This window comes from Colletotrichum navitas (genome assembly GCF_030913465.1).
Source record: "Colletotrichum navitas strain CBS 125086 chromosome Unknown LY79scaffold_2, whole genome shotgun sequence".
Taxonomy (NCBI): domain Eukaryota; kingdom Fungi; phylum Ascomycota; class Sordariomycetes; order Glomerellales; family Glomerellaceae; genus Colletotrichum; species Colletotrichum navitas.
In genome coordinates this window covers 1,346,774-1,372,050 of record NW_026850548.1, presented here as the reverse complement: position 1 = coordinate 1,372,050, position 25,277 = coordinate 1,346,774, and the positions used below count along the sequence as shown (strand labels likewise).

The 25,277-nt window shown below is 54.6% G+C and overlaps 11 protein-coding genes across 11 annotated transcripts; 6 read left to right on the top strand and 5 right to left on the bottom strand.

The window, feature by feature from the left end:
* Positions 1-268: 268 nt before the first annotated feature.
* On the top strand, positions 269-2,113 carry LY79DRAFT_683713 (TGS domain-containing protein; the record flags this gene model as incomplete). The annotated part of the gene is made up of 4 exons (XM_060564615.1): positions 269-297; positions 568-582; positions 720-1,151; positions 1,215-2,113. 4 exons carry the CDS (start codon positions 269-271, stop codon positions 1,798-1,800), a joined length of 1,062 nt encoding a protein of 353 aa, XP_060420336.1. The 3' UTR covers positions 1,801-2,113.
* Positions 2,114-2,260: 147 nt separating this feature from the next.
* Positions 2,261-2,724, bottom strand: LY79DRAFT_665365 (uncharacterized protein; the record flags this gene model as incomplete). The annotated part of the gene is made up of 2 exons (XM_060563056.1): positions 2,261-2,372; positions 2,441-2,724. The coding sequence occupies 2 exons, from the start codon at positions 2,722-2,724 to the stop codon at positions 2,261-2,263; spliced, it is 396 nt and encodes a 131-aa protein (XP_060420335.1).
* A 1,017-nt stretch (positions 2,725-3,741) lies between these two features.
* LY79DRAFT_150289 (acyl-CoA dehydrogenase domain-containing protein) lies at positions 3,742-5,932 on the bottom strand. The gene is made up of 5 exons (XM_060551042.1): positions 5,468-5,932; positions 5,329-5,405; positions 4,844-5,270; positions 4,475-4,792; positions 3,742-4,411 (listed from the first exon to the last, which is right to left on the bottom strand). The coding sequence occupies exons 1-5, from the start codon at positions 5,489-5,491 to the stop codon at positions 3,902-3,904; spliced, it is 1,356 nt and encodes a 451-aa protein (XP_060420334.1). The 5' UTR covers positions 5,492-5,932; the 3' UTR covers positions 3,742-3,901.
* Positions 5,933-6,334: 402 nt separating this feature from the next.
* On the bottom strand, positions 6,335-7,717 carry LY79DRAFT_504645 (ArgJ family protein; the record flags this gene model as incomplete). The annotated part of the gene is made up of 1 exon (XM_060553528.1): positions 6,335-7,717. One exon carries the CDS (start codon positions 7,715-7,717, stop codon positions 6,335-6,337), a length of 1,383 nt encoding a protein of 460 aa, XP_060420333.1.
* A 693-nt stretch (positions 7,718-8,410) lies between these two features.
* On the top strand, positions 8,411-9,080 carry LY79DRAFT_665362 (uncharacterized protein; the record flags this gene model as incomplete). Its single annotated transcript, XM_060563055.1, has 2 exons — positions 8,411-8,725; positions 8,787-9,080. The coding sequence occupies 2 exons, from the start codon at positions 8,411-8,413 to the stop codon at positions 9,078-9,080; spliced, it is 609 nt and encodes a 202-aa protein (XP_060420332.1).
* Positions 9,081-9,427: 347 nt separating this feature from the next.
* LY79DRAFT_535974 (Alpha/Beta hydrolase protein) lies at positions 9,428-11,576 on the bottom strand. The gene is made up of 7 exons (XM_060556555.1): positions 10,538-11,576; positions 10,399-10,482; positions 10,208-10,343; positions 10,035-10,149; positions 9,871-9,985; positions 9,688-9,816; positions 9,428-9,637 (listed from the first exon to the last, which is right to left on the bottom strand). The coding sequence occupies exons 1-7, from the start codon at positions 11,084-11,086 to the stop codon at positions 9,488-9,490; spliced, it is 1,278 nt and encodes a 425-aa protein (XP_060420331.1). The 5' UTR covers positions 11,087-11,576; the 3' UTR covers positions 9,428-9,487.
* A 122-nt stretch (positions 11,577-11,698) lies between these two features.
* Positions 11,699-15,347, top strand: LY79DRAFT_535972 (cohesin loading factor). Its single transcript, XM_060556554.1, has 5 exons — positions 11,699-13,135; positions 13,190-13,305; positions 13,364-13,930; positions 13,986-14,083; positions 14,132-15,347. The coding sequence occupies exons 1-5, from the start codon at positions 11,915-11,917 to the stop codon at positions 14,968-14,970; spliced, it is 2,841 nt and encodes a 946-aa protein (XP_060420330.1). The 5' UTR covers positions 11,699-11,914; the 3' UTR covers positions 14,971-15,347.
* A 70-nt stretch (positions 15,348-15,417) lies between these two features.
* Positions 15,418-18,966, top strand: LY79DRAFT_505008 (mitochondrial protein Pet127-domain-containing protein; the record flags this gene model as incomplete). The annotated part of the gene is made up of 1 exon (XM_060553568.1): positions 15,418-18,966. The coding sequence occupies one exon, from the start codon at positions 15,418-15,420 to the stop codon at positions 18,964-18,966; it is 3,549 nt and encodes a 1,182-aa protein (XP_060420329.1).
* A 638-nt stretch (positions 18,967-19,604) lies between these two features.
* On the bottom strand, positions 19,605-20,752 carry LY79DRAFT_665358 (uncharacterized protein; the record flags this gene model as incomplete). The annotated part of the gene is made up of 2 exons (XM_060563054.1): positions 19,605-20,670; positions 20,733-20,752. The coding sequence occupies 2 exons, from the start codon at positions 20,750-20,752 to the stop codon at positions 19,605-19,607; spliced, it is 1,086 nt and encodes a 361-aa protein (XP_060420328.1).
* A 279-nt stretch (positions 20,753-21,031) lies between these two features.
* Positions 21,032-22,038, top strand: LY79DRAFT_535967 (TOM7 family protein). Its single transcript, XM_060556553.1, has 5 exons — positions 21,032-21,222; positions 21,286-21,332; positions 21,388-21,416; positions 21,478-21,514; positions 21,573-22,038. The coding sequence occupies exons 1-5, from the start codon at positions 21,196-21,198 to the stop codon at positions 21,592-21,594; spliced, it is 162 nt and encodes a 53-aa protein (XP_060420327.1). The 5' UTR covers positions 21,032-21,195; the 3' UTR covers positions 21,595-22,038.
* Positions 22,039-22,451: 413 nt separating this feature from the next.
* Positions 22,452-23,481, top strand: LY79DRAFT_575372 (mitochondrial carrier domain-containing protein; the record flags this gene model as incomplete). The annotated part of the gene is made up of 2 exons (XM_060559704.1): positions 22,452-22,575; positions 22,637-23,481. The coding sequence occupies 2 exons, from the start codon at positions 22,452-22,454 to the stop codon at positions 23,479-23,481; spliced, it is 969 nt and encodes a 322-aa protein (XP_060420326.1).
* Between the last annotated feature and the right edge of the window lie 1,796 nt (positions 23,482-25,277).

Here is a 25,277-nt window from a genome sequence, read left to right as displayed (position 1 = left end):
ATAGAAGCTGTGGCGCAAGCCCGGCCGACGGTCAAGGGCGGTGAGTGCGGGACCCCTGCAGCTTGACACAGCAGCCCCGCGGTAAATTCTGCCACCGTCCAGTCTTCCCGCGCACGCCTTGGAGGAACTCGGGTGCCCCACCATGATGAACCCGTGAAGCGTTCAACGACCAAGCAGTGACTCTGTCTTTTTTTTTCCCATCGTTGCCCAGTCTTTGATTTTAGAGGATTTTCAGGGTCGCGAGACTCTGAACTCAGAAGCCGCCAAGATGGTGAACATTACGGAGAAGATCAAGGAGTACGTACCGCCTCCCCCAACCGAGATCACGAAAACTGACGGTTCGCGACTAGGATTGAGGAGGAGATGAGAAAGACTCAGAGTAAGGCGCATTCTCTTGTATCACCAAGTTATTTTTCCTCGTCCTGTGAGGCTATTCCAGACGTATTGGATGATGACGGGGCCGAAAGGCTGCTTGAATAAGCCCTCATGGACATTTGCCAGCTACGGCTAGGACGATGACCCAAGCGGCGAGATTCTGTAAGATGTAATTTTGCTAACATTTTCTAGAGAACAAGGCGACCGGTACGTTGTGTTATAACTCACAGTATCCGACCAATAACCGTTAATAGCCCCCTTTTACAGAGTATCATTTGGGTCTCCTCAAGGGGTATGTTTATTCATCTTCCAGACCCATAAAGCCGCACACTCACACATGATAGTAAACTTGCGCGTCTGAGAGCACAGCTTCTCGAACCCGGTCCAGGAGCTGGAGGGGGTGGCGGAGCAGGGTTCGATGTCAGTAAGAGTGGTGATGCCAGGATAGCCCTAGTCGGCTTCCCCTCAGTCGGTAAATCGACGTTCCTATCCAAGGTGACGCGGACGAAATCCGAGGTGGCCTCGTACGCTTTCACAACTCTCACAGCCATTCCGGGCGTCCTGGAATACGGCGGCGCCGAGATTCAGCTGCTCGATCTGCCCGGTATCATCGAGGGCGCTTCCGAAGGCAAGGGAAGAGGAAGGCAGGTCATTTCGGCGGCCAAGACGAGCGACTTGATCCTAATGGTACTGGATGCCACCAAGAAGGCGGAGCAGCGAGCTCTGCTCGAGGCCGAGTTGGAGGCTGTCGGCATCCGCCTCAACAGAGACCCACCGTGAGTTGCCGTCCGTCCGGCGATTCAGAGACCAATCCCCCCCATGTCTGACGCGCGCCGCAGAAACATCTACCTCAAGGCGAAAAAGGCCGGCGGCATGAAGATCACGTTTCAGAACCCGCCCAAGGCCATGGACGAGAAGATGGTCTTCAACATCCTGCGCGACTACAAGATCCTCAACTGTGAGGTGCTCGTACGCGACGAGAACGCGACGGTGGACGACCTCATCGACGTCATCATGAAGGACCACCGTAAGTATATCAAGTGTCTATACGTGTACAACAAGATCGACAGCGTCTCGCTCGACTTCCTCGACAAGCTCGCGCGCGAGCCACAGACAGTCGTCATGAGTTGCGAGCTCGACCTCGGCATACAGGACGTCGTCGATCGCTGTTGGGAGGAGCTCAAGCTCATCCGCATCTACACGAAGCGCAAGGGTAACGACCCTGACTTTAGCGAGGCCCTCATCGTGCGGAGCAACAGCACAATCGAGGACGTCTGCGACCGCATCCACAGGACGCTTAAAGACACCTTCAAGTACGCGCTCGTTTGGGGTGCGAGCGCCAGACATATCCCGCAGAGGGTGGGACTCGGGCACATGGTGGCGGATGAGGACGTCGTCTACATTGTGAGCGCGTGGAAGGCATAAAACGAACGAAGGAAGGAAGACGAGGAACATGGAAGACGGGCGAAGATCAACGGTAACGAGGATTTGTATTTCCTGCTCAGGCCGGCCGATGATGCGGTGGCAGCCGATGGATATAGCCCCTCCTAGAATCCTAGTAGCGAAAAAAGTGGTAGAAGGGGAACAAAAGAAAGGAAAAAAAGGAAAAGCCTGATATCATTTCGTGTCATGTCATGGTGTACAGCAACTCCCTTATCCTGGAGTAAGACAGTGGTCTACCCGTTAAACGCCGATGAACCCTATCCCGCCTCCCCCAAATCAAGAGACCAAGAGGTCATCTAAGGTGGAGGCGTAATTTCAATATCTCCCAGTTGAAGAGAAGAGAAGCAAAACCAGTAAAACAGCCCGCGAGCCCATCCCAATATCGTGAAAGCTTTTCTTATCGTTTTGTTTGTTTGGTCAGAAAAAGATGCGGCTCTCTTGCCTAGAAGATGTTGCTGTCCTTGGTAGGGGTAGTTGTCCGGTCGCCGAAGAGGGCGTCACCGCCTCCGAGCTTCTTGGCAGAAGTCTGGGCGAAGAGGGACTTGGGCTTGACCCTGGATGGGAGGAAGGAAGGTTAGCTGTGGGTTACAGGATGGCTGCAACAGAGTGAGGCTTGACATACTTTCCGACCTGCTTGTTGCGCAGGGCGCTGAGCTTGGCAGTACAAGGGCTCATAATGTCGTCAGAAGGCGAGATATACGTCTTGGACCTATCGAGGACATCGAAGTTTAGGGCTTTGCTCTGGGCGTCACGAGTCTGTAGCTTGTGGTCGTACTTCTCTTGGGCCATCTTGTTCTGCAGGACCTGGCGGTGGTACTCCATGCTCTTAACGTCCTTGGAGGCCTGTGAGTCGTTGACCACGACGGGAGCGTTGACGTCCTTGTCAGCGAGAACGTTGGGAGACATCTTTATCTGCTGATGATGTGCGGGTTGAGTTGTGGTAGAGGTGCTGGTGTTTATTTGCTGTGAATAGGCAAATGTGCAATGTTGAGCAGTGCTGAGGATGCGATTTTGTAGTCGTAGGATGTGAAGTTGGCGCAAAGTGTGTAAGATGGAAGAAGGATGGATGAATGGGATTGATGTGGGTGGCTGTAGTTAGGGAAGGGTCAAGGCCAATGCAGAAGAAGAAAGGAAAGACCTTTGTACTTGAAAGAGACACACGTTCAGTGCACAGGGTTTGCCGTGGAGTGTTTATGACGTTCGTGATTACCGTGAAAAAGATGCACACACTTTGCTCCTTTTGGGGACCTTCTAGGCTGTCTGCTTGAGTGCTTAGGCCTGAAGTGGTGGAGTAGGTTGCTGGGTGTCGAGGTAAACGAATTTTCTGGGTTGTTGACTGGGCAACGGGCTAACCGAAACGGCGCAGGGGTTCAGGGGTGGTGAGGAGGGAAGTTCGTTGGTGGGAATGTGGGGCCTGCCCTGCCGGAAGACAAACAACGGGCCTTGTCAGTCCTGGCTAGGCGTCGTCGTCCGTGTGATGGGGGATGTGCTGTCATGTCAGGTTCCCCCCTTGTCCTTCTAGCTCTCTGTCTTAGCGGACCTCCTGGGCAACCGGCGTCCCAGACCTTATGTTGCTACCTATCGTTCCCTGCCATGCATCTTAGCCGCAGGCAGGTGTTCGTCAGAATGTTGTGCTCTGGTCCGGCCTGTGGAGTGGCTTTGGCCCTCTCCATCTCTCTCTGGCCCGGGACCGCAGATGGTCGATCACTGGGGAGAGGTCGCATCTGTGGTCGTACCGAGACCAGTCAATGCTGCCGGGCATAGATTGCTCTGAGTCTTACGGGAGGCCATCTCCAATGTTACCATCACCACGCTGGCCCCTGACCTTGACTACCTATCCAGGGTCTGTCTCTGCCTCTCTCCCGGTTTCCATCCGGAATGCTGCCGAGTTCCCGGCTCGCATTGCACATGGCCAGACAATGGCCCCAAGTGTGAGTCAGATGGAATGGAGGCGGCAGGCCAACCGTTGAAGTATCTCATTTCATTCTGGCGTACATTCCCCGATGACAACTCGCAGCGACATTTCTGACTGATATTGTACACACGATTTTATTCAACTACAGAAGACAACCGCTGACGCAACTCACAACCTGGACCGGTTAATGTTGGCCCCCGGCTGCGTTGTCTTGGTCTTGTACTGGGCCATCAGCTGCTCCGTCTTTTGCTTCTGCCACTGGATCTTATCCGTAACTTCCTTGCCCCTCTTGTTCTCGTTCCTGCCGAGCTGCTGCAGATGCACCTCATCGGGGCCATCGGCGAGCCGCAGCGTCCGAATGTTGGCCCACATGCTCGCGAGCGGCGTGTCCTGGCAAACACCGGCAGCGCCAAAGGACTGGATAGCGCGGTCGATGACCGTCAGGGCCGTCTGCGGGACGAGAACCTTGGCCTCGGCGATCTCCTTAAGGGCCTTCTTGGGGCCGAGGTCGTCCATCCGGATAGCGGCGTTGAGAACGACAAGACGAGCGGCGTCAATCTCAATACGGGACTTGGCCACCCATTCGAGAATAACGCCGTGCTCCCGCAGCTGCTTGCCGAAGGGCGTCTTGGTGGGGTCGTTGATGCGCATCAGCATCCATTCGAGGGCGCGCTCGGCCTGGGAAGATGTACGTTAGAATGTTGCCAATCACCCTTAAAGACATGCCAAGTTTGCGCTTACCGCTCCAATGGTCCGCATGGCGTGGTGAATGCGGCCGGGACCGAGTCTGCCCTGGATAATCTCAAAGCCGCGGCCTTCGCCGAGGACGAGGTTGCTGGCAGGTACACGGACGTCCTTGAAGGTGATGTGGCCGTGGCCGTGGGGCGCGTCGTCGTAGCCGTAAACTTGCAGCATGCGGTGGATTGTAATACCCTTAGTGCCCGCGGGAACAAGAATCACGGATTGTTGTCTGTAAGGGTCCTTGTTGTTGGGGTCACTCTTGCCCATGACGATATAAATCGAGCACCGGGGGTCGCCAGCGCCACTGGACCACCATTTCTGCTGCTGTTAGCAAAGAGGCCTCGATTGCAGGAAGGAACTGACACATACCGAGCCGTTGAGAACGTATTCCTTGCCCTCCTTCCGTATGCTGAGCTGGATGTTGGTCGCGTCCGAAGAGGCGACGTCAGGCTCCGTCATCAGGAAGGCAGAGCGGATCTGGCCCTCCATCAAAGGCTTGAGCCACTTGTTCTTCTGCTCGTCGTTTCCGTACTTGGCGAGAACCTCCATGTTGCCGGTATCGGGCGCTGCGCAGTTGAAAGCTTCGGAGGCTACTCTCGACTTGCCGAGCCATTCCGCCATGAGGCCATACTCGAGGTTCGTGAAGCCCGGTGACTCCTTGTAATGGCCCTTGGGCAGGAACATGTTCCAGAGACCGAGCTTCCTGGCCTTGGTCTTGAGGTCCTCAACGATTGCCGGGTGCTGGCTCCATCTCTCGTCACCTTGGCCAATCTGGGCTTCCAAAATAGGGTCGGCGCTGGGTACGCAGCCTGTTAGCCGCGAGGCAGGATGTTGAAGGTCCAATCACTTCTTACGGTATGCACTCCTCCTCGACGAACTTGGCAACGAGATCGAGCGCCTCCTTTGCGCGATCGCTGAGGCGATCCAGTACCTGGTGGTGACCGAATTTAGCCTTGCACAACGACGCGAGCCCCCCCCGCACTGGCGACTTACGATAGCTGGGACTCTGGACGTCATATTGGGACTCTGGGGCAGAGGTAAATGGATAGTGCAAGTCGTCTCAAAGGTGGGCGGGTTGCACGTTAGTTCGAGAGGCTGGAGGTGCAGGAGACGAGGACAATGTCAATGGTATGGATCTCTACTCCCTTTTGAAAGAGGAGTCTTTGGTCTCATCGTACGGGAGATGGATGATGGGATGAGCCGGAGCCGAGGTCCATTCTGGAGCTACAGGGACCTCGAAGGTGGGGATTCCTGGGGTAGCCGCCTCCGCGTCTGGGAACAGGATCCAGCCGCAGAGACATTGCCCTGCCCATTTATCGCTGGTAGACATCGCTTTACTGAGTTCTTCACTAGGTATTCCGGTCTGCTACGTTCATACCAACAAGAATCACCTGCAGTAACCTTTTTTTGACGAGAAGCTTGAGAAAAGCTGCCCTGTTCCCATGTCACTAACCAAATGTGTCAACCAACTTTTTTCTTCTGCGGTAATGCTCTTACGCCCAGAACTACTTAGCACAGCAGAGTGGTGCCACTCTGGTGCCTCACCTGCTTCATGCGGGGAGCGCCTCCAATAGAAGTGCCCGCAGCCCACTCCGATGCCTCGGCGCGGCGTTAAGGTCTGGGGTAATTGGGTTCTGGTTGCTGATTTCTTGATTTCCGGGGATAATCCCGATTTCACCACCATCGACCAACAGATTCGATGCGAACGAAATTACGCAACTCCATTGATTGGCTCCTAATAGTCTGTCTTCAGTCTATTTTGTTTGACCTTACGACTACCATGCATATATAAGATGGAAATGTCCACACCACTCTAGCCTTACTCTATTTTCCCAAGCTCCCTGGTTTTGAACGCTCAATTTACGTGCGGTAGTCACCATTGATCGTAATGTACTCGTGGCTGTAATCGCAAGTCCAGTACGTGGCCTCCTTGTCACCAGTGCCTAGCCTCACAAGGATCTCCAGGTCCTCGAGCTCCAGAATCTCGGAAGCTCTAGCCTCATCAACCATCTCAGGCTCGCCGTTGACCAGCAGCTTCAGCTCAGAGGTGCCATCCGTAGGCACGAAAGATACGCTGGTCTGCTCAGGGACGACCTCCGGGACCTCGCTGACAGCCTGGCCGGGCTCGGACACCAACGAGTAACCAGTTGCGCACAGAATGCGACCCCAGTTGGCGTCCCTGCCGTATAGTGCCGTCTTGACGAGAGGCGACCTGGCAATGGTGCTGGCAATCTTCCGCGCAGCCTCCTCGCTGGCAGACTCGACAACGCGGATGGTGACGAACTTGGTGGCGCCCTCGCCATCGCGAACAATCAGCTTAGCCAGGTCGATGGAGAAATCAGTAAGAACGTCCTTGAAGGCGGCATAGTCAGGTGAATCTTCGGATGTAATCTCCTTGCCGCCGGCCGCGCCGTTGGCGAGCAGAGCAAGAGTGTCGTTGGTCGAGGTATCTCCATCAATGGTGATGCTATTGAAAGATCGGTCGACAGCATGCTTGAGAACCGAGGGCATAACCGAAGGTGAGATGGGGGCGTCGGTAGCGACAACACCAAGGAGCGTGGCCATGTTGGGGTGGATCATGCCAGCGCCTTTGGTGGTGCCAGCAATACGATACTCGACGTTCGGTGACGAGGGCAGGGTGAAGGTCTTGGACATCAGTTTCGGGAACGTATCGGTCGTACAGATGGCGGTCGCAAAGCCCAGCCAGTGCTTGTGAGAAGAGCCCAGAGCCTCTCGTGCAGCGGGGACGTTGTCAACGATCTTGGCAATTGGAAGTCTCTGACCAATGACTCCCGTGCTCATGACAATGGTGGATGACGCATCGCTCTCACTCCCGACAACCTGGTCGGCAGCGTGTGCCATGAGAGAAGCATCCTCGAGACCTCCCTTTCCGGTGACGGCATTGGCGCATCCTGAATTGATGAGGACACTGCGAATGCCGCGGTTTGCCTTCTTCTTCAAAAGATCCCGGCTGAAGGTGACAGGCGCCGCCTGGAATTTGTTCTTTGTGAAGACGGCAGCAGCAGCACAGGGCCGGTCTGAGCTGAGTAGGGCGAGATCGGGCTTCGTCTTGTTTCCTGGCTTCACTCCCACGAGGATGCCAGAGGCCTGGAAGCCCTTGGGATATGTGCCCTCAGTCGGGATGTACTTCTTCTTGGCCACCGGAATGCTTTCAGCGGAAACAGAGTAGCACCTCACGAATTGAGCCAAATGGCCAGGAAACCTCTTGACGGGTTGCGCCATCCCCACGATTGGCCAAGAGCCGAACGGTACGGTTCAAAGAGTGGTGGAAGGAAGGAAGGAAGGAAGCTCGAGAGCCAATGGCTCATACACGGCTTGCTGGGTTGCTGGCGCTGTGCGGCTATCCTTGGGGAGAGGATGTTAGTCACTGAATGAAAGAAGAGGTGGGTGAGAGAGATTTGTATAGCTCCGGGTGCGGCAACGGCAAGCCGCCTAAATTTTTGACAGGGATGTTACGCCGTTGCAGCATGAAAAATGCGCATTGGGTCAAGTGAGTCGGTCCTCAATCCTTGAAACTTGTCCCTGAAGCTCTGCCCGTGTCGAAGGTCAATGCAAGCTAGAGTGGTGCGTTTGTCTGATGTCTTTGTGATTTCATTCACAATTAGTCGGCATAATGAAGTTTTATAATCTATTAAACCAAGCTGACTGGGCAATATGTTGTAAACGTATCATTGGGGATTTTTGTTTCTCACGACCAGCCTGGGAAACCAGACCCCTGTAGGCGCCTGTCAGTGATGTCGAATGGCGGGGAGCGGGCCCACAGGAGCTTATCGCCTCCGTCTCGGTGAGCTTATCGCCCCCGACAGTCAGAAAAAATTCTAGATTTCGCACTTGGTCCCTCCAACTCACCCCATCCCGCCGAGTCGCGACGAGTTCCAATTCACCCACACCCGCAACCCTCACACGATATCTACGATGGCGCCCTCAAAGACGAGAACTGTAAAGAACAAGCACGCTTCCAATGGCTCCGGCATCAAGAACAGCAAGAATGCCGCCAAGAACGCAGCCGCCACGCCTGACGGCATCGTCAGGAAAACCAGGGACACCCCCAAGGGAACCAAGCCGCTGAAGACCAAGGGAAAGTCGAACCTCGAAGCCTTGCTGAAGAAGCGCAAGAAGAAGGTTTACACGGAGGAGGAGCTCGACATTCCCAAGCTGAACATGGTGACGCCTGTCGGTGTCACGAAGCCCAAGGGCAAGAAGAAGGGCAAGGTCTTCGTCGACGATAGGGTACGGCTCACCTCCCATTGCGCTCCTCTCCTAATCCTTCGACCGCTGACATACTGAACAGGAGAGCATGAACACAATCCTCGCAATGGTGCAGGCCGAGAAGGAGGGCCAGATTGAGTCCAAGATGATGAAGGCGAGACAAATGGAGGAGATCCGCGAAGCCCGCCGGATAGAGGCCGAGAAGAAGGAGGAGGAGAGGAAGTCGAAGCTGGAGGAAACCAAGGAATCCCTGAGGAAGAAGAGGAAGCGCGCCGCCAACGGCCGCCCCGAGAACGAGGAAAACGTCAACCAGATCGCCATCTCGGGGTCCAAGGCCGCCAAGCCCAAGAAGAGGAAGAGTGTCTCGTTCGCGTAAAGGGGGCCGACCAGCGGAGAGGCGCTGCCTCTTTTATCTTTGCATCTGTTTGCATCATGGGCGGCGTTTCGGAGTGCCAAAAATCAAAACATACTGGACTGGGAAGTGGGCGGGCATACTATTACCTTGTTTTTTCTTTCTTTAAAAAAGCCCCTTGTAGTGTTTGGTGGCGTTCAGAGCAGATACCATGACTGATCTTGCCCTTCCGCGAGAGCTTAATGCTGAACCGTCAAGCAACTAGTAGGCCGTGGCGCCGCCGGGCGACGTATCTCTTCGTTGCGCCGTTCTCAAGCTCTTACTGTCTGTAGCTCTGGACAAAGTCTCGGAATTACTCTCAATAGCATCAATTCCCTCTTTATCTAAATCATCATTCGCTCTATACAAGGTCTATATCTAATTGGGTACGTCTATTCCGAGCTTGCTTTGATCTCCATCTTACGCCTCACTGGGTTGAAGTGAAATTTCGATTTGCCGTTCGTGGGCGGGGCTCCGTTCGTCTTGGGGGGGAGTTGGCTGTGGTCTACGTTGAATGCCATGTGGTTGAAGAAGTTTGCAACCTGTTCCTGTCAGCTAAGAGCCCATTCACAATCAAGAATGTGAGACATACTGGCTTTGCGTGCCATCTCCCGCCGCCGGGCTCGAACCAGCAGAGGTGCCCACCGAGGGACGTCGTGCACAGGACAGTATACGGGTTCTTCTCAAATTCCTCGTAGGGGATTGCCTCGTTCACGGCAATCTGCGTCTTGTGTCAGCCCCTTCTTTTACAGTTCACTCGTTATCATATGCTCACGGGATCGTCAGTCGAATGAAGAGCAAAAAATGGAATCTTGATGGCCAATACCGCATCGGACGATGACGCATCGCGGTAGTAAGCACTCTCGGTAGGGTAGCCCCAGCTTATGCATCTACGGAAGTCAGAACTACTCGGGCAAGTTTCGCAACCTAGCGACTTACTGGACTTCTCTGTCAAACTCCCAAAGGTACGTCACTTTCTGGAGACGTTCAAGATCCAGGTTTGTGTACTTCTGCACAGCCTCCTTGTGCCCGGCGATAAGTTCCTTCATGCTGCCTGTTGAACAGTGTGAGCTCGGGACGGTGTTAATTTGCGATCAGGGAGGACGACTAACTTCCCATGACTCTCTGGTAGACCTCTCTGCCGAGGAACGTCCGCCTCATTGTCTTGCTTGAGACCTCAAGGTTGAAGGGGTTGGAGCAGACGATAGCGGCCGTCAACTCACAGTTGACGCCCTCTTCTCCGCAGTACTGTCAAACCAGTTAACTAGTCAAATCCTCTCAGCGGACATGGCACGGGGCATACGTTGGTCAGCATGTTGGCGCCGAGCGAGAAACCCAAGGCGAACAGCGGCCGGTTCGGGAAATTCTTTCTCATCCACTTAACCGTCTGCATCAATCGTCAGCTAGTCATACTAACCCGGACGATGGCTTGATTTACTGACCTGGCGGAAGTCCCAAGTCGCCCTGGCGTTGTATAGGATGCCGCTGGTGAACTTGCTGTTCGCGCAGCCTCTCGAATTCACTACGCACACCTCCCACTTCCCCGAGTCGACCAACGGCGCTATGGCATGTCTTAGATAGATCTCATGAGAGCCTCCCGAGAGACCGTGAAGAACGATCAGCTGGGGCCTGTCGTCGTCCGAAGCTAGGTTACCAAAGTCCTGCTCCTCGAAATACTTCGTACGCGGCGGCAGACTGCTGTCTGCATCCTCAAAGGGCTCCGTCACAAAGTCGACAGCAAAGGTACCCTCAAACGCCTTGTCCTCGGCATGGAACACCTTTCGGCGATAGTACACCGGCGGGCCGTGCTGCTTCGTGACCGTCCACATTGTCTGCAGATGGCCGTTGAAGAGGAGAGGGTTCATCTGGCATGGTGGTGTGATCTTCTCGCATACCTTCAGTAGATCAGTCTGAGTACCATCTTTCTCCTTGAGAGACACAGGCGATGGCGCGTGTGTGAAGTTGATTTTGGCATGTCCAAGCCAGTCCATGCTTCGTAGTCTGAGGGCAACAGTTGATGAGACAGATTGGCTTCAGGGGAAGTTCGGGGATCGAGAAAGATGGTGGGGCTGTAGCTGGGGGGGCACAGAATGTGAGGCCGAGTATAGTGAGGACAGGAGTCATGCAACCTCCTCAACAACTTGTGTGGAGTGTTGGAAAGGGACTCAAGCGAAGATTTATCAAGAAATCAAAAGTTCTACCACGAGAAAAGGGAAAGAGGGCCACAGGTCATGGTAGTGGAGCCCCGAGGAACCTGATAGCTTCCGATTTAAGAATCAAACACAAACGGGCAGGTATCCATCTTAAGGATAGCACCAAAGGTGCCAGCAATCCTACCGCGATTCTATGCAGTGGATCGGCATTGGGCACACCGATCAGGTATTCGCCTCTGCAAACGAGGTGGGATTCAGTCCTAGGATTCGATCCCGGGATTCGGTCCCAGGTGCATGACATTGATGTTAAGCCGAGGCACTTTACTCGCCGCCAATCAGAAGGCAGTATCAGAAGTCATTTCAAGACACTGTAGCAAGGTCCCTTGTATTATAGGGAGTTTAGCCACCGGCGCGTTACTTTCCATTCCAAGTGGCTTGAGAGGACGGAGAGGCGGTCTGTGCATCGTGCATCGGCCAGCAACAAGTGCACGTGTGATTATGTAAGAGATACAAGGGCCACGAACCAACCTAACTCTCGACCGACAGAGTCTTGTGACCTGCAGATGCGGCTATTGGACAGCAACCGCGTCGCAACAAGTTCCGTTCAACAAAGCGACCACCGAGACTCCATGTAGCAAAACCTGCGATCCATATGCCGTCCCAAAGATGACATACCGGGGCTCACTGCCTTCGGGGCAGGCCTTCAACGGCCAGCAGCAAGTTCCCCAACCGTACCACAACCCCTACGGTAGCGGCAATGGGAACGGCAGCGACAATAGTCAGAACCCAACCTACGCGAATGCTCCATATGGCGGCCACGAGCAGGCGCAACCCGTTCACGGGAACTATCATCACTCGCCGGCACCGGCACTTGCCCCTATTCTTCCTGCTCCTACGCCCATGAATATGCAGGCCAACGGTTATGGCCAATTTCCTGCCTATGGCAGCACGTTTTCGCAACAGCAGCAGCAGCACCCACATCCGCAACAGCAGCAGCAACCGCAACCGCAACCGCATTACCCCCACCATCACCAGACGCAACAACCGTTTGTTCACAACAGTGCGGTGAATGTTCAGTTTGCGCCTCCTCACTCGTTTCCCCAGAACACGCATGTCTCGCGATCTCCCGCGCTCGCGTCTGCGTCTACCCCGACCCCAACGGCGCCCGTATACGCCGAATACCAGCCGACAACGCAGTTGCAACACCAACCACAATTCCAACCACACTACCAGCAACTGCCGCTGCCTCCCCCTCAGCCTCCTGCTCAACCGCAGCAGCAGCAGCACCAACCGCAACAGCAGCACAAATCTCAGCAGCAGCAGCAGCAACGCAGCCCGCAAGTCTTCCCGGCAGTACCTCAGTATGCTCAGTTTTCTCAACCGACCATGGGCCAAACTCAGAGTGTACCGGTTCTAAACCAAACCTTCACCGAACCTCCCCAAGTTCAACCGAGTCCCGAACCCAACTTCGCCAACTCGCCAACTGTACAACCCGCTCGGTCTCCCAGCATAGCTCGGAAGTCGCCGGCGATATCTTCGATGAACTCCCCTGCAATATCTTCTAGGGGCTCTCCGGCCTTGTCGTCGAAAGCGAGGTCGTACGACACGACCACGATTCTGATACATGTGGCGGAAGAGTGTTTCGAGAAGGCCCGCCGTGGTGTACAGAGAGTCGCGGTATCGGGCTCAGACGACCAGTTGCGCGAGTATCAAAAACTGATTACAACCGGACTAGCTTGTCTCGAGGCCGCCTTCCAGAGCAACAGACTGTCTCCAAGGCAGGAGGCGAAAGCGAGGCTCAGATATGCTTCTATCTTATGCGACGAGACGGAGAACCTGCAAGAAGCGGAAACGGCCTTGAGTAAGGGCATAACCATATGTGACAAGGTTCGTGAGACTCGGATGCTGCTCAGGCTGTATTCCATGCTGACAACCCCCGAGCATAGATACACGGACCTCAAATACTGCATGCAGTATCTTCTACTGAAGGTACTGTTTCAGCGTAACCAAAAGGCGGCCTTCATTGCTGTCGACAAGAATATCTCGGACTGTTTGACGTGTGTAGTCTTCGCGATGTCCCGACCAGCCTCGCACCGCTCGCTAATTAGTACTTAGTTTCAAACACATTCACTGGGTTTACGCTTTTCGTTTGTTGAAGGCCACACTCCATGTCCATGCGGGTAGTCCGCCTGATGCCGCAGTTTTGGACAACTTGCGAGCGGTTGCTGCACTTGCTGGCGAACGAGGCGATCACGCCATGGTTGTCTTTGCTTCTCTTATGGAAGGCTTATCTGTTCTGAGAACCATGCGCACTGACACTATTGAACGTGTGCAAACCTGTTTGGCTCAGGCTACGAAGTACCAATTGGACCCGTCAGTACAAATACCGCAGTTGGACGTCCTGACACTCCTACTCGATCTTGCTTGCAGTATGCATCAGAAGACGCCCGACATACTAATCCACAAATTGCGATCACTGCAAGCGAAGCTGGATGCGAACCTGGGGTCTCAGACCTGGACCGACTTGAACCCGGAGATATTGATCCCCATAAAAAAACACAACGCTACTTCCGCGACTCTAAGCGCTGACACCTCCGCGATTCTCCGGGCTGGGTCCTCGAACGGCCAACATGATTACATCGTAATGACTTTCCTGAACAGACTCGAGATCGTTGTCTTAACGTATGTTCACGTGTGATTGGTGCTCTCCCGAAGCAATCTAGCTAACAAGATATAGGTATACTTTCAGCGGTTTGGCCGGCATGTATCGGCCTGGCTCGGATCCGAAGAGAAGCCATGAGTTTTGGAAAGAAGGTTTTGATGTACTGGCGAAGTGTAAGTATGAGTTGTTTGCTCATGGGAATAGCCACTAACTTTCTCAAGGGAACAAGGAGATTGCCCCCAGCGTCCCTGCGGCATCGCTACGAGAAGCCATGGAGCAGGCTAAGTGGAGAACCGAGATATTCTGTTACCTTCAAACGCTGACGGGATTGTACTTTGCAACCCACAGCCAATGGTCGAAAGTCGAACAGTGCGTGGCGCAGCTGCAGCAGGCCATTACGCCCGCTGTGAACGAGATATTCAGCGTGTTCTCACTCTATCTTTCTGGAGTGTATCATCAAGGCACCGGCGACCTCGAAACGGCGCTTATCTTGTTTGAAGACGAGAGGCTGAGCATTCACGCAGGCCGCGGAGGGCCAGGTGGCAGAAAGCCTGCCAAGCTGGAGCTCTGCATTCTTGCCGCTCTGAATCGTATTTGGATTCTCCAAGACTCGTCGTATCGCGACGAGCTGACATCCACCGATCTGTTGGAGCAGTTGCGGCCGATGTGCACCGATCACCAAGATCCAGATATCCGAACCGCTTTCAATCTCGTCCAAGCGACAGCCAGTACTTTGCCCCCTCCGTCGATGCACCAGATCAAAACGAGTATTACGAACTCGTTGAACGGTTCGAAGGTGACGGGCAACACGCACTGTTTGGCGATCGCTCTCAGTATTATGCGATTTAGACTGTTTGACAACGTGGTTGGCGAGCAGGCGCTCAAGAGTGCAAGGGCAGCCTCGACGCAGGCGAAGCGAAGTGGAAACCTGCTCTGGATGAGCGTCGCAGACGGCATGCTAGCCGACTCTTTTGAAGTCCAAGCACTATTTGCGGACGCAGACTCAGCACGCCAGACCGCCACAGACTATGCGTCTCACGCATTTACTGGAAAGGAGTAGGCTCGGATGAGTGAGGGTCATGTGTTCACGGCTTTGGGACAGGCGTCTGGTCTTGTACGGTGTTCGGCCTGGCATAAGTTGGTTGTTTGGGAAAGCATAATACCCCCCGATATGTACGTCGCGACATGAGGTGGCGATGTTGATCAGGAGATGATGGACCCCGAGATCGGGTCTTTTCAATTTGTTGTTAAAAGGTAGAGGCTGCACAGAACTGAGAGATTGCCGCAATAAAGCGCACTGTGATCCATTTGTAGATTTCCGTCCTCTCTCTCTTTAATGGACAGCACGCACGCACGGGCACATGTGGGTCTCTGGCGCGCGTAATGTGCCGCGTCCCGTCGTTGGTTGCTGCACCTCTTAAAAAAAATTGCCCAAGCAACTTCTAGCTGATTCTCACCTTGCTCAACTCCCCATTGCGCCTTGGGGATCTTGACAACAATTCTTCCAATGCTTCGTATTAACCCCCAACGCCTCTGGAGGCTCGGAACTCCTTACCTGTGCGGTTCCTGCAGACCTTGTCTCTCGCCGCCATGTCGTTCTCTACCACCTCTGTTCCAGAGCACCGTTCCGGTGAGCGTTCGTGGTTACTCAGACAGCGCAAAGGCATCAACAGCTCCAGATGAGATAGATCCTACGGAAGCAAAGCCACCGAACGAAGAGACCGACCAGAAGAAAAAATCCGCACGCGCAAAAACCACTCGTTCTCGTCGACAGAAGAAGAAGAAGAAGAAGAAGAAAAATCAGGCTACACCCTCTAAGGCCACCTCGGGGTCCCCTTCGACGACGATCGAAGAACCGGCCGGTCCCGAAGTCATACGTCAAGTGTTTGAATCATTGAAGAACCTTGAGGATGGTTTCGCCTCTATCAACTCGAGACTCTCCCTCGTTCAGAAGGGGGCACAGGGTGGCACCATTACGGTCACCGATAAGGACTCTGGCAATGCATCAAAAACGCGAGGGCTGGACTCGCTTGTCATACGGCAAACAAACAAGATGGGCGGGAGGCTCAAGACGATACGCGGGACTTTGGACGTGCTCAAGAGCGTCTTGAACTCGCAGCAAATTCCTCTGGACCATCTGGCCAAGCGACCGACTGCAAATGAGCCCTTGTCCAAAACCGCAAAAGCACAGTCGGCCAAAGAAACAACATCACCAACATCACCAACATCGAGTGCTGGACCTGGTGAAGCTGAAACCTCGGACTCGAAGATCACGGTTCGCAAAGTAGAAACGGACAGAAGATATCCACACAGGCTGCGCACTTTCGACAGGCTCACTTTCGAAACCCCCAAGGAATTCGATAAATGGACATCTTTTACAAACCGTTTGTCTCGCAGTGGCAAAACCTCTTTTGGGGCAGGTGCAGCCGCAGCAGCCGCATCGGCTGTTAATGCTGCTGGCTCCTCCAGTGATAACCCTTCAAGCGCAACTGCCAAGTCCTCTGCAAATAGGCCGGCGAAGAGGTCAAAGACGTCGAGAAAGCTTCCCGTCGATGTCCAGAGTGTGTCGGCGAAGGAACTTCAGTTGGTGCCCATTGAAATACCGGATTCGCCGACAGTACCAAGCCTCTCTTATGGGCTGGACAGGGTCTTATTCAATCCTGGAGTTTACCATATGCAAGACCCTCGTTCGCGAGTCTACAACTTTGACCCTTACCTCGCCAACATCATGCCGATCAACGAGTTCGACTTTAACGCGCTTAAGCAGTATGTCACTTCTTCCAAAGACACTACTTTGGTTGGCCTTGCAGCCAAGCTTCGCAGGAAATATACCGGTTCGACTTCCAGCATGACACAGATGCTATCGCATTTCCACTATCTACTCTCTGCTTGGCGACCGATCAACGCTTCTAATCTCAGCCGGCAATTAAACACGGATGCTCAATCCTTCACACAAATCATGCGCGCGCCAGCTGCCGCCTTCCTCCACCTGAAAGATGATGTATACGCCATTGATGCAGACAAGGAGTACGACACGGCCAACATTCTGAGCATGCTTGGAAAGTCTATGGAGAAGCTTTTGACACTGCCCAAGGATGAGTTTGAGAAATACCGTCGGGTCAACTCGGACCAGATCAGCGAGGAAGAGCGCAACGCTAATGAAGCTTTCCATTTCACGACCATGGGCGACTTCCTCATGCGATCTCAGCTCGACGCGCATGACCCACGCCTGCCGGGGACTGGTATGTTCGACCTTAAGACGAGAGCTGTCGTTTCCATTCGCATGGATGCCCAGGGATTCCAGAAAGGCCTCGGGTACGAGATTCGCAAACGGTTCGGCGATTGGGAGTCGTTCGAGCGGGAATACTTCGACATGATTAGAGCGGCATTTCTCAAGTACTCTCTTCAAGTGCGGATGGGCCGTATGGATGGCATCTTTGTCGCCTTTCACAACACTCGGCGCATTTTTGGCTTCCAGTACGTTAGTCTGGATGAGATGGACCTGGCTCTGCACGGAACTGAGAACCGCTCTCTCGGCGACCAAGAGTTCAAGCTTAGTCTGCATCTTCTCAACAAGGTCCTCGACCGCGCCACTGAGCGGTTTCCCGGTCGCTCCATTCGCCTTCACGTAGAAACGCGGCCATCAGACCCTCCTTTCATGTACGTTTTCGCCAAGCCCGTCACAGGAGAGGAGATCGAGAAGGTCCAGAACTCCAGCAAGGCCGCCATTGCCAAGTTCGAACAGCAGATTCTCGGCCTAGCCCAACAAGAGGCGGAGTTCGAAGCACCGGAGTCGGAAGCCGAGCAGCTAGTCAGCCATGAAGAAGCGAGCGTTAGTGTCGACGAAGCTACGAACCAGCAACGGCAGACGCAAGCTTTCTGGGAGGAGATGCAGGAGAAGGTGGATGAGGCGGTCGAGGATGACGCCCTTGGCATTGGTCACGTTCGGGAGGCAATCCAGGACGCACTCGAGCAGAGCGGTCTTCTCAAGGCACGGACGCCGGAGGAGGCACGTTGGTATGTTGACGGCCTCCTTGAGGCTCTCACTCCCAATCAAGCTAGCGAGATGCGCGAGAGCGATCGCAAGGATGACCAGCAAGTTGAGACACCTGCCGTTGAATCTGGCTCTTCGACAGTCGACTCTGCTCAAGCCGACGGTCTCGACACCGTGCAGGAGGCTACGCTAACGAGCGGCGAAGAGACAACGGTTACACAAGATGCAAGTGAAGCGCAGACAACGCAAGATGGAGAAAAATCCTCCCCTCCGAACATCAACCGCCAGGACTCTGAGGTACGCGGCTCTCGCGATCTTGGCCTGAAGGATCTCATTCTTCGTGTTGCCACGCGTGTCGACGAGAAGCCCGAGGCTGAAGAGGCTGAGATGCCAGACGACGACGCCGCTTCTGACGTCTCCAAACTCCGAACATTCGAACGGATCCTTTCCGAGCTTGTGGCTAAGTCCAAGGAGGTAGAAAGCGACTCGGCATCTTCGATAACATCACAGACCGCCGACCCTTCGACTCAGAGCAACGAGGATCTCGAGTCCACAATCGGTAGTGTGGCTGCGGCGGCCGAAGCTGTCAAAGAAGCCGCCAGTGATGCTGGAGCGAAGAGCGAAGAGGCTGACACTGAACTCGACATCTCTGAGGGCGAACTCCTGGGTATGGTGGTGACGGTCCGCAACAATGTCAACGGGAAATACGTGCCGCGGCCCAGCCCCAATTTTTCACATTTGGACTGGTCTCTGGAGTACTCTGTCGAGGAAATTCCTAGCGAGCGCGCAAAGACGATATACAGCTCGATCCAGGAGAGACGAAAGAAGGTGCTTAACCCCTACAGCGGCGCTGACCGGGAGAGGAATTGGTACACCATGTTCTCTGGCAAACTAGAGGAGATGAGCAAGAAGGGCAAGCAGTTCCGCAAGCAGGAGGATGCTTTGAGCAAGGAGTCGCTAGTCCATGTTGTCGGCGAGGAGGCGCCCATGACCTGGGATGTGGCCTTTAGCCACCAAAAGCAGTGGAAGCCGCTGTCATGGGATGAGCCCAAAGATTCATAGAGATTCACGGATTAGAGGCTGTGTTATACTTGTATACCTATCATATGTAATCCATGTACAAAAGAAGATACCACTAAAAGCCATGTGCTGCGGCTACTCATCTCTACCTTGTGTCTTTCGCCATTTTGTTATCGCTTGTTACGGCGATGGAATCATTGACTGGAGCATATAGACAGTGGCATCATGATAAATTGGCACCGAACACGAAATGATTTGCCTGTGCTATATGGAGGACTCATTACTTCTTTACTACCTCGGGGCAAATAAGACCCTTGACTTCCATGGGTGTGGTCTGCTGGTGATACTATCTGACTAAAGATCCCGTAAACTTCCCATCCGGCACTCGGGCTCGACACGCCACCACTGCGTTACTGTGGCCGCCTCGCGCGGTGAATATCTAGACAACGTTAGCAATGGCGAACCCGTCTATTCGAAGCGAAGACAGACCATTGCAATTTGATTCAACTCGCTTTTTTGACAAATCCTCGCAAGGCCCCATCCTGAACGCCCTGCTGTTTTCTGGAAACGACGTTGCCCTACAAGGGCTTCCCTGGAGCGCTGCTCCATCGGAGCGGTGGCTTTGTTTTGTATTGGTGGTCGACGCGCCACCACGTGGTGACTTCCCTTCTCTACTCCTTTCATCGTCGAGGGAAACCGTGAGGGTTGAAACCCGGAGGAGGCATGAAACCAGGAGGCGCGGGCGGCGTGCCGGATGGGCCTGGAGGGGGGATGGGGAAGGCGGGGGGAGGGGCGGCAAAACCCTGAGGCGCGGGAGGTCCGCTGGGTGGACGGAATCCGGGAGCGCCCGGGTGGAAGTCGGCGGGGTTGGTGTACGATCCCTGAGACTGAGGCGGGCGGGCTGGCAGACCAGACGGCGCGGGCGGGAGGACCATGCCACGACCGATACCGGGGCCACCCATGGCCTGAGGCGGCGGTACGGCGTTGTACTGTGCAGGTCCTCGTGGCGGGGGTGCGAAGCCGACAGGGGCGCCGGGGCCGGGTACCGGAGCTGGAAGGCCGTTTGAGGGATCGAAGCCGGCGGGTGCAGTCGGTGCGGCAGCCGGGGGCGGCCCATTCAGGAATGCGGGCGGCACCGCCTGGATTTCCGGGACGATGTTCCTCTTCTTGGCCTGCGCGGCCAGCTCACGCTCAGCGGCGTCACCGTGGCGCTCGCCCTTGCCGTCCTTCTTGAAGGCGTACTGAACTGAGACCTCCTTGCTGAGGATGTACTGCCCGTGGAGGTTCGCTATGGCGGCGTCGGAGCTCTCGAAGTCAGCGTAGGAGATGAAGCCGAATCCCTTGGAGTTGCCGCTATCCTCGCGGGCGACCTTGGGGAGGGTGACGAGCGGACCAAAGCGCGAGAAGGTGTCGTAGAGGATTTTCTCGTCGACCATCGGGTCGAGGTTGCCGACGAACAACTCGGCACCGACCTCTGCCTGCTTCTGCTTGTCGGCGCTGGCCTTGTTGACGCGCAGCGACTTGCCGTAGAGCTTGATGCCATTCATCACGTTGGCGGCGTACTCGGCGTCGCTCGGCGTGCGGAACTCAACGAAGCCGAAGCCCTGGTGGTTCTGGGTGACGCGATCGCGGGGCATGTGGATGTTGTGGATGGGGCCCATCTGTAGCATGACCTCGTAGACCATGGCTGGGCTCGCGCGCTCGTCGATGTTACCGATGTAGATGGTCGCATCTTTGTCTTGTTCCCTACGTCGCGTGCGGTTAGCTCTCCGTTCGAAGGGTTGCGGGGCACAGCGATTGAAGCTCACCAATGCCTGTTTTGTGCCATTTTGAATATTCGACGCTCTCCGTGCTATCTGCGCGACCTAGTTTCGGTAGTGAAAGATATGGCAGGATGTTTGGGTGCGTGAGGCGAGAGTGTCTGTATCCAGGCTTCGACACGAGCGACCTGGAAATTTCGGCCTCGACGTTCAACGCGGTGTCGAGCTCAGTTAGCGGAGGTACGTACCTTATCGAGTTCCAAGCAAGGTCCGATAAGCCAGACCTCCTTTGCAGTTGCGTGGTTCTTCCGGGGTGGCTCCACTACGCGATTTTTCCGGCAGGTTGAGAAAAAGTTCAGGTGCAACTTTGCCCAGCGCATCCACCATTGCCCATCCCGACGCGGCGACGACGAGAAACCTGCGAGCCCCGGCGAACGAACACTTGCGACATCGCGTAGATCAGCCGTTTCTTCCTTTTCAATTCAGTCGACATCCCATTCCAGCTGTCAAGATGTTCGCCCTCTCCGAGGAGTCCAAGGTGCGATGCGCCCGTTGCCCGTACCACGCCGCAGCGACCCGAATCTAATCATCACATTTGTAGGAGCGCATTGGCAAGATCATTGAGATCTCCCGCATTGCCATTCACTAGTATGTTCTGCCGCAGAATCGATTGATATTGACCGCGATACTAACGTGCTCGCAGCGGATACCTCCCTCTTGTCCTCTACCTCGGTACGAACGAGCCATCAAAGCTGACGCATTCTTCCATGGCGACGATACTGACCGTTCCCAGGCTACACCCGCAGCGAGCCCCGCCCGTCTGTCATCCGGTATGTTTTCCAGTTGTCAGACCGACGAGCGTTGGATCAAGTTCTAACTCCTCCTCAGCCTCCTTTCCCCTCTCTCTTAGACGACAGGCGCCTTCGGCATCGACTTCATGTACACTATTCAGGCTTCCGACGCAGAACAGGCAGGCCGGCATTTTCAGGGTTGACGCGATGGATCGATCCCCGGCGTGGGCGGTTGGTGACTTCGGGCCGTGGCCTCGGCGAACTGTACAACTACCTATGTAATCAAATGAACCCTCTCTGACGACACTCCTCTCGCATGTTATGAGACACAGACGGCAAGCTCACAGATGGGCGCCGATGTTGCACACACGTAGAGATACCACATGCGATTTTGGGCCACCAGGTGGTTGTTGGGTATATCTGAGACGTCGGCTTTTGTAAAGGCTATCTGTGGGGGGACAATCATCTGGAACAGGCTAGATTTACGGAAACCAATGACAGATATGAATTAATCACGATCAGTCAATGAAATTGGGAATCGTATCGAGCCCATTAGCTCCGACCTCAAAACGGCTGCCAACTAGCCTACGCAACCCTACGCGCCTCGTTTGTCTAGTAATGTTCCAAGCCTGTCGCTCAGAGACAGCATGACCAATAGCTCCAAAAAAGCGTAAAAAGCGTTGCAAGCCAGGACTTCAAGAGTCGTTGACGTATTGCTCATCATGGTGACCCGGCAAAGGGGGTTGCTTGACTGTGGCTGAAGCTACGAATTAACGCAGCGGAGCCGCAATTTTACAAGCTAAAATGACGTATGAAATTCTTTTTTTCTGGACCGAGGGTGTCATCAGCCACACTTAAGCTTCAGCTGAGCTCCTTTCAACACATAACTTGAGCTTGAGAGGACGATTCGGTTTGGCGAAAAAAGCACTGTTCTGTTTTCAGTACTCTGCAATGTGACCAAGAGTCCCTCGTTTCTATGTCAGAAAGCAAAGATGCGGGCATCTCCCCCGCGCTCGTCGAGTCCATCGCCGGTCTCTCGGCAGGCTCGATTGCGACTCTTGTAGTCCATCCGCTTGATATCGTCAAGACGCGGATGCAGAGTAAGTGGGGGGGGACTATGTACTGTCCAACGTTTTTGCAGCTGGCTAACTAGAAGTCCAGTTCACCGGAGCGCCGCCAACCCGTCCGTCTCGCTGACAACCATGTCGCTCATCCGCACACTCACCCAGAACCCGCACCCCGTCGCCTCACTCTACCGCGGCCTGACGCCGAACCTCATCGGCAACGCTTCGAGCTGGTCCGCCTTCTTCTTCTTCAAGTCACGCGTCGAGCGCGCCATCGCCTACTGGAAGGCCGGCTACCTGCCCCTGAACCGTGGCTCGGGCCCCGAAGCGTCGAACCTGACAAAAGAGTACCTCACCACGCAGGATTTCTTCGTCTCCTCCGCCGTCGCCGGGGCGCTCACACAGGTCCTGACGAACCCCGTTTGGGTGATCAAGACGCGCATGGTCTCCTCGGACCGCAACGCCGCGGGGGCCTACCAGAGCATGTGGTCCGGCGCGAAGGTCCTGTACCGCTCTGAGGGCTGGCGCGGCTTCTACCGCGGGCTCGGCGTCGGGCTCATCGGCGTCTCCCACGGCGCCGTGCAGTTCGCCGTATACGAGCCCGCCAAGAAGATGTACTTCGCCGGCAGGCAGCGTAAGGGCGACAGCGATGGCCGCCTGAGCAACGAGGCGACCGTCGTCATCTCGAGCGCTGCGAAGCTGGTCGCTGGCGCGGTGACGTACCCTTACCAGGTGCTACGGAGTCGGTTACAGAACTACGACGCTGACGAGCGGTTCGGACGTGGAATCCGCGGCGTTGTGGCGAGAATTTGGCAGGAGGAGGGTCTCAGGGGCTTCTATCGCGGTCTGATGCCGGGCGTCGTGAGGGTAATGCCCGCTACATGGGTCACTTTCCTCGTGTATGAGAACGTCAAGTTCTACCTCTCACAGTGGGTGGATTGATATTGCAATGACAGTGTCTGGATAGAGGTACCGTGTACGTTAAGTTTCTTGTTTGGCCAAGAGCTCATGTATGATGCTGAAGGGCTGATGAATCGTCTCGGAAACATCAAACGAATATAGCAAAGCTAAGCAGGGCGGATTTACTTGTCAGTACCAGCTCGGTTCTTGTTCACGATGACCCGAGTCTACATTCTACAAAGTCGGGTCGTGTGATGGACTTCCGACTGCTAGAAAACAGTTGCCCGTCATGCACTCTAGCAGCTTTCGCCCCGGGTTTTCGCATCTAAACAATAGTCGAGACAGGCTGCTGAGGTTCTCGCGAAGTCTTACTACTGCTTTCTATCAGATGTTTAATTCTCAGAAAGTGTGCAGATTACATCGCCTTGGCCAAGAACTACAGCACAAACGTCTACATGATCAACAATTCCATGGGCTACTCGGCCAAATTCCACCTTCCAGTATACCTTTGACCTTGGGCACGACTTCCGTAGAAAGGCCAGTGGTGCCAAACGGATATCACTTTCACAAGTGTCCCGCTTGCTGTCATAAAACTGATTCCTCACTTGTTCTTGCCTTGGCATTCGAACATGATGGAGAGAAGGATCGATAGAACGGGCGATCTCGGTAAGAAAGTCAGATCAAACGGAAAGAAAAGAATATCGTGTGACTGAAAGGGCTTCAGACGGTCGCTTTCACCTCCCCGTGACCTTCAGCCTCTGGAATCCCACATGGCCGACCGTTCCAGAAAGGGGCGCCGGCCACCCATCACTGGGAACGAATCCAACTTCTCTATCCGATGGAATGTTCCATGCCAGACTTGCTTTGCCGGGAGAGAATGCGTTCCTCCCCCGTCCTGTCAGCCGGGAATCAGCAGATCTGAATTGATCAAGGGGGCACCGAAGCCATCCGCATTCGAGCCGGGTTCTCGAAGCCAGCCTACGAGACTCGCGCCGTTTCGACTAAACTACCCCCAACAAGTTCCTTCGTTTTCAATCTGGGACTGAATAGTCCTTTTGCGAAACTCTTCCCCGGCGGGATTTGCTTCTTCGCTTAAAGAACTTTCAAGGCTCGCGCATCGGACGGCAGAGCACTCGCTCGCCTCGCTCGGGACCCTTGATTTGTGGCCATCGTAGATGCAATGGACATTGGAAGGGGGCACAAAGCTCACGGCAACACAAAGAACCGAGGCCGCAGTCCACGGAAACGAAGCAAGGGAAATAAGACATCAAGGGTTTAAGATTGTTTCATTGATTATACATGCTGACCAAATCCCAAATAGAAGATGGCCCAAACACAAATTTGGGATACTCGGGTGGGCCGCAAGTTTCGTTGACAAACGCAGAACATCCAATCCCAAATATGGGTATCGACATGAACGGCTACGGGAAGGGAAACACGGAGACGGTTCTGCCGGTCATTCGCTCACCCTCTTCTAGGAAGATCCTGTGCTCCCACGGCCGAAACTCCTTCTCTATGTACAAGGTTGTGAGAATGTGGTTATTGCCGCAACGAACCCGGAATAGGCAGAAGCCCCCAAAGTCTGGAGCCAAAGTGCCTCACTGGTTACTCACTTCACGCGGGATGCTACCAACCCACGGATTCCGCACGTTCTATCAGACATCAGCCAACCCCCTGAAAGGTGGAAGGGGAAAGGAAAAAGCATCGAGTTGCCACCTGACAGGATCTCCCAGGTTTCAAAGGCCCATTTACCAAGATTGTCCTTGTGAGAATAACACATGTTTGATTCGACCATGTCGCAATAACTACGAACAAGACCCAGCAAAACGGACCCTTTC

Excerpts from the sequence above, each read along its gene's own strand:
- LY79DRAFT_535967 (XM_060556553.1), top strand. The coding sequence starts at position 21,196 with ATGTTCGCCCTCTCCGAGGAGTCCAAG. Across the intron at positions 21,417-21,477 it reads CCCTCTTGTCCTCTACCTCG|GCTACACCCGCAGCGAGCCC; the intron begins GTACGAACGAGC and ends GACCGTTCCCAG. Across the intron at positions 21,515-21,572 it reads CCCCGCCCGTCTGTCATCCG|CCTCCTTTCCCCTCTCTCTT; the intron begins GTATGTTTTCCA and ends ACTCCTCCTCAG.
- LY79DRAFT_150289 (XM_060551042.1), bottom strand. The coding sequence starts at position 5,491 with ATGACGTCCAGAGTCCCAGCTATC. Across the intron at positions 5,406-5,467 it reads CGTCCAGAGTCCCAGCTATC|GTACTGGATCGCCTCAGCGA; the intron begins GTAAGTCGCCAG and ends GGTCACCACCAG. Across the intron at positions 4,412-4,474 it reads CCATGCGGACCATTGGAGCG|GCCGAGCGCGCCCTCGAATG; the intron begins GTAAGCGCAAAC and ends ACATCTTCCCAG.
- LY79DRAFT_535972 (XM_060556554.1), top strand. The coding sequence starts at position 11,915 with ATGACATACCGGGGCTCACTGCCTTCGGGGCAGGCCTTCAACGGCCAG. Across the intron at positions 13,306-13,363 it reads AATATCTCGGACTGTTTGAC|TTTCAAACACATTCACTGGG; the intron begins GTGTGTAGTCTT and ends ATTAGTACTTAG. Across the intron at positions 13,931-13,985 it reads CTCGAGATCGTTGTCTTAAC|GTATACTTTCAGCGGTTTGG; the intron begins GTATGTTCACGT and ends AACAAGATATAG.
- LY79DRAFT_535974 (XM_060556555.1), bottom strand. The coding sequence starts at position 11,086 with ATGGACTGGCTTGGACATGCCAAAATCAACTTCACACACGCGCCATCG. Across the intron at positions 9,986-10,034 it reads GAGTTTGACAGAGAAGTCCA|ATGCATAAGCTGGGGCTACC; the intron begins GTAAGTCGCTAG and ends TGACTTCCGTAG. Across the intron at positions 9,638-9,687 it reads GGAGATGGCACGCAAAGCCA|GTTGCAAACTTCTTCAACCA; the intron begins GTATGTCTCACA and ends TGACAGGAACAG.